A 15,643-nucleotide genomic window follows, 5' to 3' on the forward strand; every position below is an offset into this window, starting at 1 on the left:
TCATTGCATTAACCATAACATTCTAAAGTAAGAAGAAAAAAATAGGTCACAATTTAGTTTGGTGGTTAGTTTTCACTAGTAATTAACTATTAACTATGACTTTTAAGACCTACTTGAAGATGTATGTGGCTGACAAATGCATCCTCTGGAGGGTGCAACCTTCAAAATGAGATGCACATAGTTTCTGGTCTTTAATACATAATGTGAAGATCTGTGTTGTCTTCCAGTGAATGCCACAACTCCTCTGATCGCATCAAAGTCCGTGTTTGGGATGAAGATGACGACATAAAGTCGCGAGTGAAGCAGCGTTTGAAGAGGGAATCTGACGATTTCCTGGGCCAAACCATCATTGAGGTTCGCACACTGAGTGGAGAAATGGACGTCTGGTACAACCTCGGTAAGCCCTCGACTGGCGTTTTGTATGATCTTATGTCTTTCTTTTTGTTTTTTAGTCTTTTAGGCTTTAGTGATCTCTCTGCAATAATGTAGATATTCAGAAAAGTGTATTTATACTTGTTGTAGGGACAGATCACCCCAAAAAATATTCTGTTAAGATATACTCGCCCTCACCGTTCTTTCTTCCGTGGAATAAAAATTTTGAGAAATGTTCACGCTGATCTAAGTGGTTCTTAGTGCAGTTTTATAAAATCAAGCTCAAGTGCATAAACTAAAGCATCTTTGTAGCAAACATATTCTTTTGATTTGATTCATTTATTTAAAGATTATAGGGTAATGTTTCTGCACTGTTCCAATGGGTTAAATATCTCTGCACATCTGTAATTATTCATTCATATCTCACCGCACAGAGAAAAGAACGGATAAGTCTGCTGTTTCTGGTGCCATCCGTCTTCATATCAGTGTGGAAATTAAAGGTGAAGAGAAAGTGGCCCCCTACCACGTCCAGTACACCTGTCTACATGAGGTAGAGCACAGCATCTGCCTGACATGCATTTACCATCTACAGATCTCTCATGATCAAGCAGTTGATGTTAGTCTTTTAGTCACTAATATTAAGTCTCTGTTGTTTCTTGTAGAACCTCTTTCATCACATCACAGACGTCCTCGGTCAGGGTGTGGTGAAAATCCCAGAAGCCCGTGGTGATGATGCCTGGAGGGTTCACTTTGATGATGTGCCACAAGAGATAGTGGATGAATTTGCAATGCGTTACGGGATCGAATCCATCTACCAGGCCATGACGTATGTATTAGTCCACCCTCCATACGTCAGTTGTCTTCATGTTTCTTGATTCTGCCCCCTCATCCATCGGTTATTCTTTGATGTATTCTTACTATTTGTTTTCTTTCTTATTAAAACACAAGATCTTTAAACATCAGATACATTTGGCCATCCAAGATATACAGGAGTTTGTTTGTTCATCAGAACATATTTGGGGAAATTTAGCATTACTTCACTTGTTCACCAGTGGATCCTCTGCAGTGAATGGGTGCCGTCAGAATGAGAGTTCAAGCAGCTGATGAAAACATAATGATAATTCAGAAGTAATCCACACCACTCATACTCAACCACCTAGTTCATCAGTTAATGTCTTGTGAAGTTAAATGTTTGCAAGAAACTAACTCAACATAAGGTGTTTTTATCGCCAAACCATTGTCACTGGCTAAAATAACTCATATTGCTTGCTTCAGTGAAGTCATCTCATCTGTATCAGGAGAGAACTAGGCACAGATCACAAATGAAAACAGTCAAAAACAGCTGTAAATAAATATGTTGGTGCATTGTGTGAGAAAACAACAGGGGATGGACTTTTTCTCCAGAGGAAGCATTATTATGGATTATGGATTTCGGCCAGAAGCGACAGTTTGAAGTTAATAACTTTTTAATAATTGACTTGTTTCTTACAAACACACAGTAACAATACATTTACTGAAGTTGTGTGGATTATTGTGGATTATTTTGTGTGGTGCTTTTATCAGCTGTTTGAACTCTCATTCTGACGGCACCCATTCACTGCAGAGGATCCATTGGTGAGCCTTAATGTTATATTAATTCAACCAGATCATCCAGTAATGATGGAAAATGTACAAACAGAGTTTGGTGTCGTTCCAAAACCCTTAAGAATTCCTCAAAACACAAATTAAGATGCTTTTGACAAAACCTGAAAGGTGTCTCCCCCCCCATTGAAAGTCCAGGTAACTAAAATGTAGAAAGTCCCAAAAGGTCATAAAAGCATTGTAAAATTAATCCATATGATTCAAGCAGTTTAATCCACGTCTTGAGACAGTCAGGAGGTTGTGAGCTTATGCACATGTTATGAGTCAATTGACCTGAGCTGTACTGAACAAATGGACAGCTATGCAAATTGCACGTCCAGGAACGCAGTGGAATATTCTGGTCTACTTTCTCAGGGTTTGCTCCAGTATATTTCATAAACGCAAAAAATACTAGGCCATATGCCTATCAATAAATATTCAGTATTGTGTGACCACCAAAGTGTTTTTAGCCAGCTGAAAAAAAATGTCAGGCGCTCTTCTTATGACTTCTCCATCATTGTAGGCAGTCGTTGTACAAGTAGGATGTTCAGGTATTTGTCCTGCCCCTCCTCTTTTACGGCTGGGAAAATAGTGACAGTGACGGGTGCTGCCTTCTACAATTATCAACTCAGCTGTAGCAAAAAAAAAAAAAAAAAAAATCATAATAATTAATTAATTAAAAATAATAAAATATTACAAATTCAAAAAGAGGGCAAGTGCAAATGAATTTGTAATTATTATGGCAGTGCATCAAGATTCAGTGTCATCAGTTTGCCAAAAAGAGCACAGAACATTTTACGCACCATTTACATATGGTAGGGAGCAGGTGTACATATCTTGTCAAAACTAACTTTCACGAATTCGAAAGTTTACGTCAGAACGGCTTTATGAACGATTTGCACAAAAATGAGTTCTGCTCGTGTTTCATGAATGAGACCCAGTGGATGTATAGTAGATGTGTTCTTCACTCTCTTTGTTTGTACAGGCACTTTGCATGTCTCTCGTCTAAGTATATGTGTCCCGGGGTCCCGGCTGTGATGAGCACCCTGCTGGCCAACATCAACGCCTACTACGCCCACACAACTGCATCCACCAACGTCTCCGCTAGCGACAGATTTGCTGCATCCAACTTTGGGGTATGTTCGACTATCACACAATACACAGATTGTAAAGAACACATACAAATATATTTTGTTTTATATAAAAGCTTAAATATTTGACAGTTTCACATAGCTAAATATTTAATGTCGGTTTCCTGGATGGCTGAAAATCTTGCTTAATTTTTCTCGTCTTGCAGAAAGAAAGGTTTGTCAAGCTCTTGGATCAGCTGCACAATTCCCTGCGCATTGACCTCTCAATGTATCGAGTGAGTGTTGGCGGTTTAAACAGCTTTTGTCATTTACAGTTTTTAGATTATACATTGGTGAATTATCAGTTTCTGTCTCTTCTCTTTATAAGAACAACTTCACTGCAAGCAGTAAGGAACGTTTACAGGACCTCAAATCTACGGTGGACCTCCTGACCAGCATCACTTTTTTCAGAATGAAGGTAAAGAAGGAAAAAAGAAACCGAGACGGTTTTTCAATCAGAGCTCATTTTGTCCTTCATTTATACTGTCTACTGTCTGACTCTGGACAGGTCCAGGAACTGCAGAGTCCCCCGAGAGCCAGTCAGGTTGTGAGAGACTGTGTCAAAGCTTGCCTCAACTCCACGTATGACTACATCTTCAACAACTGCCAGGAGCTGTACAGTCGCCAGTATCCTCAGATCGGAGACACGGTTAGACAATCGTTCATCTACCACCTATGACTGTAATGCTTTGCTTTCTCGCCTGATTTAAAGCTGAAGCTTCACCTCATCTCCAGACTGATGCCATTGGTTGAGCTGGCGTTGCTCTGCTGGGCTGTTGAGGATGCTTAAACACATCGTTTAAAGGGGCAGTTCACACAGAATGTGTTTTTAACTTTCCACTGCACTACTTTTCCATCAATGTTCTATGTTAACTCCCTAAATGAATGTGTTTCACTGTTCTCGCGTCTCAGCATTTTTTGTAGCATCTCACGAATTAAACCGTGTTCTTAAAACATGCCATTCAAGTTAAGAAAATGTCTAAAGGTTTTGCGTTTTTTTTCCACTTGTTCACACTTTTCATGGCAGATCAACAACGAATTAATACTTATACTATTATAATTAAATGTATTACAATCTATTTGTTACTTTTACTTATTACTATTGTAATACACTGTTATAGCATTTAGTAATATTTTGAATGAGCTTCATTTTCAGTTTTCATTTAAATTTTAGTAATTTTCTCATGTTCGTGTCACTTATTTAAAAATGTTTGTAGTCTTCATTAATGTTTTTATTACGCCTTTTTTAAAGCCTTTTTTTGTTGTCGGTGGTATTAGTACTTCAGATAGATACCATTTCTCATTTTCTTTGTTTTATTTTTTTAGGTTTAAGATTTTATCTAATAGTTATATTGTGTTTTATTTCAGTCTTATTTCCATTTCAAATTCAAGTTTTTAATGGTTTTAGTTAACAATAACAACACTGTTTTGTTTATTGAAAATGTCACGTTACCTGTTAAATGCATATTTTTAATAATTTAAAATGCCAATTCAGAATGTCTGAATGAACATTTTTATTGAATTATATAATAATAATTAAATTATTAATTATAATGAATTTATTAACTGTGAATCAAGCAAATGATCCATGTCTTTTATGTATTTATTTATTTTGCAGCATAAGGATGAGTGCACCCCAGAAGATCAGGGCCCGAGCATTAAAAACTTAGACTTCTGGCCCAAACTCATTACTCTTATAGTGTCCATCATTGAGGAGGACCGTAACTCCTACACCCCTGTCTTAAACCAGTGAGTGTACACACAAACCGGACTGTAAACATACCCTATCCATCTCTGTTTTCCTGCCATCACGTGTCTGTCTGTTCCTGTTTCTCCACAGGTTTCCTCAGGAACTGAATGTTGGGAAACTGAGTGCAGAGGTCATGTGGAATCAGTTCTCTCAGGATATGAAGTATGCCATGGAAGGTCAGTAACAGTTTGGTCCGTTGATTTAGTATATTGGAGACGATATGACCTTTTTTTTTGTTTAGCCACCAAATCTTGTTTACATTCACATATTCTTGTTCCACAGAACATGAAAAGCACCGGCTGTGTAAAAGTGCAGACTACATGAACCTGCACTTCAAGGTTAAATGGCTGTATAATGAATACGTGAAGGATCTGCCAGCCTTCAAGGGAGATGTGTCCGAATACCCCACGTGAGTGAGCTCTTCAACATCTCAACTACCAAACACAGAAGTCAAAGCACTTTTGATATTTGTTCACATTATGTCTTTCGTTTTCCAGGTGGTTCCAGCAGTTTGTGCTGCAGTGGCTGGATGAGAACCAGGAAGTGTCCATGGAGTTCATGCATGGAGCGCTGGAGAGAGATAAAAAAGATGGAGTAAGAGGTTTTTCAGTGCAATTCCCTTTTAATAGCCAGCTATCTTTTACACATTCTCATTACAAAAGTGTTTTTGCCCTCTATGATGCTCCTGTGCACACAAACTGGTCATTTTGCCTTTCAAAATTGTTTAACAGTTTAATAATTTTGCCATCTTCAAGTTTTCCAAGAGCAATTATATTCAGGAAAAAAAAATTTATTTCTGCTTGTTAAAGGAATAATTAACTGTAAAAACAATGAACTTTTTCAGACAGTTCACTCACCCTCTGTCCATCCAACATGGAAAATAATATATTTCATAATCTGAACCGATTTGAAGAAACTTTGCATTAAATTACTTGTTCACCAGTGGATCCTGTGCAGTGAATGGGTGCCGTCAGAATGAGAGTCCAAACAGCTGATAAAAACACCACAATAATCCACACCACTCCGGTCCATTAGTTAACATCTAATGAAGAGAAAAGCTACATGTTTGTAATAAACTAATCCTTCATCAAGACATTTTTAACTACAAAATGTTGCTTCTGGCTAAAATAAAAGTGCTCTATTCATAATATTGCATTTTTCCAGTGAAAAAGTAAATTGTCTGAATCAGGGGAGAAATATGCACAGATTAAGCACCATTTACAAGTGAAAACACTTGAAAAACATCCCCCCCAATATGTGTTTTGATGTGCGAAGACAATAGGGGTGGACTTTTTCACTGGAGGAAGAGTTATTATAGGTTACCGGTTCATATTTTAAAATTAAATTTATGCATTTAGCAGAAGCTTTTATCCAAAGCGACTTACAGTGCATTCAGGCTATCAATTTTAACATATCATGTGTTCCCGGGGAATCGAACCCCCAACCTTGCGCTAGCTTGCTTGCTAACGCAATGCTCTACCAGTTGAGCTACTGTACAGGAACACTGAAGAGAATTTTCAATTTTCAGAATTTTGACCAGAAGAGAAGTCATTAGTTTTTACAAACATGCAGCTTTTCCCTTCACAAGTCATTCATTAATGGACTGGAGTCCATTAATGTGGATTACTGTGTTGTTTTTATCAGCTTTTCAGACCCTCATTCTGACGGCACCCATTCACTGAAGTGAATCCATTGGTGAGCAAGTGATGTAATGCTACATTTCTCCAAATCTGTTCACATGAAGACACACATTCATGTACATCTTGGGTGGCCTGAGCATGAGTACATTTTCTGCATATTTTCATTTTTAGTGACGGATAGGTCATGCAAATTGTCTTATAATCTTGCTATATAAATAAAGGTGATCTGACACGAAGTTAAAAGATGTGTTTGTCTCTCCGCTACAGTTCCAGCAGACGTCAGAGCATGCTCTCTTCTCCTGTTCAGTGGTGGACGTCTTCACCCAGCTCAACCAGAGCTTTGAGATCATCAAGAAACTGGAGTGTCCCGACCCCAAAATCATGGCCCTCTACAGCCGCCGGTTCTCAAAGGTGCACCAGCATTCCTCCTAAACCGATTACAAATAGATTCACGTCAGAACAAATGTCAGCAGTCAGTGTTATCTTGTTTCTAGACTTATCTGAGATTTCTGAGAGAATTCGTCTTAAAGAATGAGATTCTGAGAGTTTCTGCTAGATTTCCTCAAATGTTAACCGGCTTTTTTATTTGTTTGTTTGGTAATGCTATTACAAAGATATTTTTACGTTTGAAAACAGTTAAGCTCAGTTCTTATTTCTTTGTCTTCACAGACCATTGACAAAGTTCTGCTACAGTACAGTGCCATTTTGAAGAAGAGCTTCCCGTCCTATTGTGATAAAGAGAAAGTTGTAAGTTGTTCTTCTGGTAGTTAACATTGATGTTTCTGTTAGTTTGTAATCTATTTCATTTGAACTATCAAAAAACAGCCATTAGAGTTAACTTTTTTTCATGTATTTAATGTAAAAAATATTAATTTAGTGTGTGTGTGTGTGTGTGTCTGTGTGTGTATATACTGTGTGTATATGTGTGTGTGTGTATATATATATATATATATATTACACACGCACACCCACACACTATACACAATACAGTATATTAATATAAGATATAGGATATATGTATATGTGTAGGTGTAGTCAATAGTATATTATTAATAACACATAAGACATTTTAATATAAGTGTTTGTAGATAGATGTGTTTTTGTGTGTATATATATTTTGATTACATTATATTAGTAATTGTATAATAAAAAATGGAAAAAAACACTGTATATTAAATCTATATTTATTTAATTATATACATTTAATTTATTATTCTTATTTTACCCACATCCCTAATGATATTAAAATGTCAAGTGTGCCTCTGATGGCTTGTATTTAAAGCACATATTGACGGGTTTTTTCTCATATTTTCTAACTAATCTCTCGTGTCTTTCTCTTTGTCCTCAGCCGTGCGTCTTGATGAATAATGTCCAGCAGTTGCGTGTCCAGCTTGAGAAGATGTTTGAGTCTATGGGTGCCAAACAGGTAGGAGAGCAGCAGGGAAGGTGACCTCCCCCAAGCAAATTAATTTGTCCTCTCTTCATATGTCTGGGACATTAGAGGACATCAGGGGCCTGTATTCGCTCTCAGCATATTAAGAGAACTCTTTCCCTGATGAGTCCAGATGGGCTTGATGCAGCGTTGTTGTCTTGTCATTTATACAGTCAGCGTTCTGCCTGCAGGTGTATTTAGGACTGATATAAATAACTGAGTGGGCTAGTTTGGCAGATGTTATTTTTTACTTTGACAGTTTCATTATACTTAGCTTGTACTGCATTCATTACTGTTTTAGCTATTTTGTAGCCAGTGAATAACTGTCAACCTAAGGGGTTTGGTTTTTCTCTGACTCTAGAAATATTGAAAGAATATAATTAAAAAAAATTTTTTTAAATAAAGTTTGATGAGGAGGAGAAGGATGAGATTTGTACGTTCCAAAATACACATTTCTATAAATGATTTGTGTTCCTAAAGGAACCGCATGGATGCTGTTGCTTTTAGAGAGACATGTTATTACACTTTCTTCTGCGAGTGATGAGGTTATCGAGGAAAATGTGAAAGATGTTTCACCCAATTTAGTGAAACTATTTACATAGAATTAAAATGTTAAAAAGTAGTTCTGAAAGTAGGGTAGCCCCTTGTGTTGTACAGTACGGTATATTAAAATTGTGTTGATCAGAACCCTGATTTACTTGATTACAATCCTGGTGGATCAGGTGATGTTGAACTTGTTTGGTTATATTCATTTGGGAAGGATAATAGAGTGTGTGTGTGTGTGTGTGTGTGTGTGTGTGTGTGTGTGTGTGTGTGTGTGTGTGTGTGTGTGAGAGAGTTGTGGCGTTAGTTGTGTGCCAGTCTGGTTAGTGAATGGCATCAGACTTCCACATTGCTGATGTGTTTATTACCCTCTTTATATATTTTATCATTATTGTTGTTGGACAGCAGGTCTCATATATCCCAGTAATGCCTCAATTTCTTGATTGATTGAGTTGATTTAGTCAACTCGATTGCTCGGTTGACTAAAACTTGTCTTTTAAAACTTGTTGGATGATTCCCTTTTTTTTCTTTAGAATTTATGTCCAAAAACTTAACAATTCCGTATATGTACTGAATATGTATGTGTGTGTGTGTATGTATATATATATATATATATATATATATATATATAATAATTATTATTATTTTTTTTTTACATGAAAGTGTTTTATATATATATATATATATATTTTTTTTTTTTTTTTTTTTTTTTTTTTACATGAAAGTGTTTTTTAAATGCCCTTAAAACAAGACAAGTAAGAACTGCATGAGATATAATGAAAAAAAGTTCATTAAAAGTGTAAAATATAAGGCGGAAATAGTGGAAAAACTAGTGAATTGAATTTTTTTCCTACCCGACTGAAAAACCAAAGATTTTAAATATCTCACTCATATTTGTCAGATTTGTGCTTAAATTTTTTATTACTAAATTTAATTATTCATTAATTTAATTATAAAATAAAATATATTTCACCTGTTTTCCAGTAAAAAGAAAATAAGAAAACATCAAGCCTGTACTAATCTCATATTTAATTTTCTCATATATTTCTATGCAGTTTTCTGAAGTTTTAATATCTTATGCAATCATACTTATTATACTTGTACTGTAATTATATTACTACATTAATCAGGGTTTAATGATAGATAATGATAGATAGCAATAGATGACAGCGGTGACTTTCTTTAGAGTGACTGTAGGGCTTAGTAGGTGGTTCTAAAGGAGCTTGTCCCATTTGCTTCAGTATGTATGTCAATCTAAAAAACAAAACAAAGATAAAAGCAGAATCAGGTGTAACTCAGGATTACTCTAGAGTGGCATCTGCTGGTCACATATCTCCACAGTTCACTGGTTAGGAAGGCAGCACTGTAGGGAACATCATGGTGGCACACATTAGCTTCAGTGTGACTGTGTGATCTGGCTTCTGTCCCCAGCTGGAAGAGACTGAGGATGAGGAGGACGGGTTACAGGAGGTTTCTTATTGGGATCATCTGTGTTGGAATCATAGTTTCATCCTTTATTGTCCTTTTAATCCAACAATCGCTCAAGCGCCCCATTTCAGTCCCAGTGATCAGCCGTGTCTGAACTGTGTGTGAGACACATGTCTGTATTTTATAGGGGAATTGATTACATTTGAGAGAAAACGTCACTTCATACCCTCCACAAATCTGTAACCCCCAACCTCAATGTAGACTGAATTTCAAATCAATAAAGTCAAATATTTAATAGTCAGGGTTAAACTGTATAGTAGCTTTTATGTAATGGACACTACCCTACAAAAATTCGGGGTCACTAATATTTTTATTTATTTATTTATTTTTATTAATTTTTTTGCAGACATTAATTCCTTTATTCAGCAAAGATGCATTAAATTAATCAAACGTGTCAGTAAAGAAATCAATATGTTACATATGTATGTTATCATATAACATTGTGATATGTTATCAATATATCACAATAAAGATATAGTTAACTGAAAAACTTTTTTGTGTAAATTTCCTGAATTGATTTGCAATGTTTAGCCAATATTTAACCAATGCAATATATAACTAATGCAAAATAAAAATTTCTCACTAGATGAAAGAACTAAAATTTGAATCTATTTGATTGTTTATTCTGTACCCTTTTCATCGAAAGTGTCTTATAAAAATATCATCTTTTCTTTTTAATATTCACTCTTTTAATCATCAGCCTAGTGTGTAACTGTTTTACTGTACCTCTATATCAGTGTTTGACACACGCAGACAGATTTTGATAGATGATTTTTCCTCAATTCCGCCTGTAGATCAGAGACATCTCGGAGGACAAGGTGTGTATTGAGTCCTTGAGTCAGAAAGTGATTCGTTTGCTCCTGAATTTAAATATAAATTCTACAGACTCTTTAGCCCAATCCCTATAAACCAGGGTATTTTTCACCCTCTCTGAAATGTTATACCATCACATTGGTGTTATGAAGTTGGTGTTTGTGCACCGGGTGAAATTATTTTTGTTGCATTAATGTGATAGTGGAGGGCCGCTGATCTAATCGGAGCTGTTTGTCGTTCTACAGCTGGACACAGAGGCCAGTGACCTCCTGAACGATCTCCAGGTCAAGCTCAACAACGTCTTGGACGAGCTGAGCAGCACCTTTGGAAACACGTCAGTGCTTATAGATCATATGCATATGGGTTAATCACAGAAAAATGTACAGTTTCTAAAACCAAAACAAAATTATATTTAGCATGAAGGAAATTAAACTGCCTTATTTAGGAACATTTAGATTTTTATTTTATTATGCACATTTCCTCTTTTCTCCAAAGTGTCCAGACTTAAAAAAATTAAAAAAAATTAAAAATGTAAAAAAAAATTTTTTAACTGCATTGTAAAGCATAAATTCGCCATAATTATTCATTTCTGATACAGTAAAACAAAATAATAATTGTGCTCTTTAATTTATACAAAATATATTACATTAATATTAATTTGATATATTCAGAGTAAATAAAGGGAGCACAAAAATACTGGGAGGTATTTACAGTTTACAATATTTCAATATTTGTGATGTGTACAGAAAATACTTTACAACTTAATTATTATTATTTTTTGCATAATATTAATGATAATTGGGAGCATCTGCTTAATGAAAACATTATATGCATTTTAATTGTCATTTGCATTATTCACAGTGGATATTCTCAATACAGTAAAAAAAAAAAAATTGTATTATGTATTGGTGCCCTTAAAATAAATGTAGTTTTTAGTCTGACTTGCACCTTATCTCAAGATCTCTCTGTTGAGTAAAGAAGATTAGAATATCTCAAATTAATCTAAAAGGGGAAAAAATGACATTCATTTCCCACTTTTGCACAACCGCTCTTACGTCAGTCTAGCATGTTCCTCCTTCACGCTGAACTCTGATTGTAGTTTCCAGAGCCGCATTGATGACTGCATGCGTCAGATGGCCAGCCTGCTGTACCAGATCAAGGGTCCCGTGAACGCCAACACACGCAATCAGGCGGAGGTCGACTCTGATAACATGCTGTGGCCACTGATGGACTTCCTGGATGCAAAGTGAGCAAAACTCTCCTCACCTGTACAGAAATCATCGTTACTGTACCTGAAGCCTGTCCTGATCTGTGTGTGTGTGTGTGTGTGTGTGTTTGCGAGCAGTCTGATGCTGTTTGCCTCGGTGTGTGAGAAAACTGTGCTGAAGAGAGTGCTGAAGGAGCTGTGGAGGATTGTGATGAACAGTCTCGAGAAGACCATCATCCTTCCTCAGGGCAATGACACCTTTGTAAGACCTGTATGACTAGATCCGTAGCTTCTCATTAAAAAAAAAAAAGGCTTCATTTTAAAAGCCAGAGACTCCCTGGTCTTTTTTTTTTTTTGACTTGAACACCTTTCAAGTCTTTGAACATATGGTGTAATCAATCATCTAATGTTTATGCGTTAACATGTAAAATCTCTTTTTACATGTAAAGGTTTATTCGCCCCCTCAGATGCTGTAACGCTTTTATCTCTTCTTTGCAGGGACTGTTCTTTTCAGCGGCTAAAGAGCTGGGTCCGCTCTCCAAGTTCAAGGTACTGCTCAAGGCTTGTTTAATCCAGACTACGATCTCTTTTAAACCAGCTCAAAACTCAGCAAGAGAATACAGAGACTCAACATAAATGCTTTGGACGTTTCTGTAACCTCAACCCATTCAAACATGCTTAATATTGTGTGCTTGGGTTACAAACAGAAAATCCCGTCAAACTTTTTCTGTAAATCTCTGACATTGCTGCACTGCACACCATTCCACTGTTAAAAGGAGTCGGATCATGAAACAATTGTTTATTGTAATGGGGAAAAAAAAAAACTGTTACTTTCACAACTTTTAACTGTGACTTTTCTTCTTAAAAATTGTGATTTTAGATGCAATAACGTGAGTTTACATCACATGCAACCTTATTCATTAATTCTTATTTAAAAAATCTCTTTAGAATAGCCAGTTTTTTTTTTTTTTTGCTTTTTAATCTCAAGTGGAAACTATTTTCCATGGGGTGCTGGTGTCAGGAATCTAAAAACATTAACACATCATCGCTTATATTTAAAAGACATTGACATCTGTTCATTGTTCAGATGCTCCAGTGTCCAGACCCATTGATTTTGATTTGTGTTCGAGGTCATTTTGATGGGTTTTTAATGTTATTTTGGCTCTGCAGGATCACATTTCTGGTGACACTAAAAGCTTGACGCCCAAGCAGTGTGCAGTCATGGACGTGGCCCTCGAAACCATTAAGGTATAAATGATATTTCCTTTAAAAGCAGCAATAAATATCCACGTTGTTTGAAAAGCTGATTATTCGCTGTCCTCTGCAGCAATACTTCCACGCTGGAGGAAATGGTTTGAAGAAGGCCTTCCTCGAGAAGAGTCCTGAGCTGTCCTCGCTGAGACACGCGCTGTCCCTCTATACCCAGACCACCGACACGCTCATCAAGATGTTTGTCACCACTCAGCATGCTCAAGGTGAACACACACATCCAGTGGCACATCCACAATGTTTTATACATAGGGCAAAATTGATAACATCAACATTAAGGAAATCATTATTTACTCCTTACGTTGTTCGCTACGCTTTCTTTCTTACTGCTAAATGTATGTGTCTACTGTCCATGGTTCTCTTCTGTTGGTGTTACTGTTCTGTCTTGTTTTGTAATGTGTTGCTTTTGAACTTTATCTCTTTCAATGTTATTCTGCTTCTGTCTCTGCCTCAAGTGCATTATGGGAAGGGTATGAGGATAACACCTAGTGAGAAAATCCAGCCGAGACCCAGAAACCCTCTCACAAATAAATAACACCGTCCCCTTCTCCAGATCCGTTCTTAAATGTGTTTTGGGTTTATTTGTGCTCCAGTGTGGTGAATCTCACAATCTCCATGCTATATTTGTATACGTGCTATATTAAAATCAAGAAATTGTATTTTAAGAAAGCCTAAGGCACTATGAAACGGGATTAATTATATTCTTTTCCCCCTGCATTGATGCATTTCCAGGAAGTTGGGACTCAACTTCTTTTAAATAGTCAGTAGTCTATGGCGGTGAGCCCTGATTTGCTACTTTGGTGTTTTTTTTGTTTTGTTTTTTGTGGGATAATTTTCATTCTAGAGTGCATTTGATTGGATGAAAATTTGGACATGCCCATAAGGGCAGAATGACTCCTCTATATGTCAGTTTTCCACGAAAAATAAATATTTGCAGTATTCTATAGACCTAACATGTATTAAAAAGCAAATTTCTTCACCCATTTAGCTCCCACTGTAATTTAGGCCATGCATAACATCAGTTATCACTTCCCTTTTCTATAAATTTGGAAAAGGGACTAGCTGGTACATGCTTATTTTTTCTTAAAATCTCCACCATGCATGCAAGGCCTGTGTTTTACTCTCTGTATGTGCGTGTGCTACATGTAAATATGTGTACCATATTTTAGAGACCGATTTGTACCCAAAAGTCAGCTAAACCTGTCCTCTTTTAGGGGACATTTAAGTACGTCCCCATAAGTACGTCCCCATTTGTTTTTTTTGTAAAACTCCAGCACGTTTTCTGTGTGAAGGTTAAGGTTAGGTTATAGTATTTATAACTACTGTATCTCAGAGTCTAGTCTATGGACTGTCACCATTTAGATAAATGTGTGTGTGTGTGTGTGTGTGTAGGCTCAGGGGTTGATAAACCAGTAGGGGAAGTATCCATACAGATCGATATCTTCACTCACCCAGGCACAGGAGAGCATAAAGTCACAGTTAAAGGTAAGTCTAATTTCATTTTTACCATGTTTAAGCGAGCTTTAACTGTCCCGCGGTCGTGTTTTCTGATGGCTGAATCACATTTCTTTGTTTCTAGTTGTGGCTGCTAATGATCTGAAGTGGCAGACGTCTGGGATGTTCCGACCGTTTGTGGAGGTCACCATGATCGGCCCTCATCTCAGCGACAAGAAGCGCAAGTTCACCACCAAATCAAAGAACAACAGCTGGGCGCCCAAATTCAACGAGACCTTCCATTTGTGAGTGCAAAACCTAGTCATTCACGACTAATCAGATTCATGAATAACAGTAGATTAAACAATGATGTGTGAAGGATCAAAACAGATGTCTCTCTCTTTAACAATTTTTTTTAATTATCCTATAAATGTTATGTTTTGTACACATCCAGTCTGGTTTTCTTCATTAGTAACATGCAATTATAAAGGAAGTGTTGAATTTTACTTTTAGCTCCTTGCATTCTTTCTTATTTCAACGGGTTAAGTAAAAATATGAAGATGCAATATAGTGCATAAATTTTGCGATATGCTATTCTTTAGTTATTTTTCTTAGCTGACTGATTAGTTTATGGACGCCAAATGGTTATTCGGAGGTAAATGTATTGCTAAGTGGCATCGTTTACAAGCTTTACTCGTTTTCCACAGTGATTACATGAGACATTTCAGTAAGTTTCTGTATCTTGTACTGTATCTTATAAAATACATTTTTATGTCCAGATGGATATATAGATCGATGATGGAGATGTGTTTGAATTTGAATATGCATTAATACTGCATCTCTGCATTTAAGATTTTTAAAGAGCAACAGGAAAATTACTACTACTAGTGCTTAGGGCTGTGCAAAAAATCGAATGCGATTTTCATGCACATCTCATCAGTAAAA

The 15,643-nt window shown here is 36.4% G+C and overlaps 1 protein-coding gene across 1 annotated transcript in view; it reads left to right on the forward strand.

Annotated features, from left to right (window-relative positions):
• LOC113054113 (protein unc-13 homolog B) overlaps positions 1-15,643 on the forward strand; it is a 59,438-nt gene that overhangs the window by 42,114 nt on the left and 1,681 nt on the right. Inside the window, exons 18-39 of the mRNA XM_026219438.1 lie at positions 228-397; positions 807-922; positions 1,035-1,198; positions 2,978-3,128; positions 3,290-3,358; positions 3,451-3,540; positions 3,631-3,771; positions 4,741-4,871; positions 4,963-5,048; positions 5,155-5,281; positions 5,370-5,466; positions 6,780-6,923; positions 7,182-7,259; positions 7,861-7,938; positions 11,034-11,122; positions 11,888-12,034; positions 12,134-12,257; positions 12,494-12,544; positions 13,166-13,243; positions 13,323-13,470; positions 14,657-14,749; positions 14,844-15,003. Of these exons, the coding sequence (XP_026075223.1) occupies positions 228-397; positions 807-922; positions 1,035-1,198; positions 2,978-3,128; positions 3,290-3,358; positions 3,451-3,540; positions 3,631-3,771; positions 4,741-4,871; positions 4,963-5,048; positions 5,155-5,281; positions 5,370-5,466; positions 6,780-6,923; positions 7,182-7,259; positions 7,861-7,938; positions 11,034-11,122; positions 11,888-12,034; positions 12,134-12,257; positions 12,494-12,544; positions 13,166-13,243; positions 13,323-13,470; positions 14,657-14,749; positions 14,844-15,003 (2,532 nt within the window). The remainder of the gene's footprint in view (positions 1-227; positions 398-806; positions 923-1,034; positions 1,199-2,977; positions 3,129-3,289; positions 3,359-3,450; positions 3,541-3,630; positions 3,772-4,740; positions 4,872-4,962; positions 5,049-5,154; positions 5,282-5,369; positions 5,467-6,779; positions 6,924-7,181; positions 7,260-7,860; positions 7,939-11,033; positions 11,123-11,887; positions 12,035-12,133; positions 12,258-12,493; positions 12,545-13,165; positions 13,244-13,322; positions 13,471-14,656; positions 14,750-14,843; positions 15,004-15,643) is intronic.

Source organism: Carassius auratus, chromosome 35 (genome assembly GCF_003368295.1).
Source record: "Carassius auratus strain Wakin chromosome 35, ASM336829v1, whole genome shotgun sequence".
Classification (NCBI taxonomy): domain Eukaryota; kingdom Metazoa; phylum Chordata; class Actinopteri; order Cypriniformes; family Cyprinidae; genus Carassius; species Carassius auratus.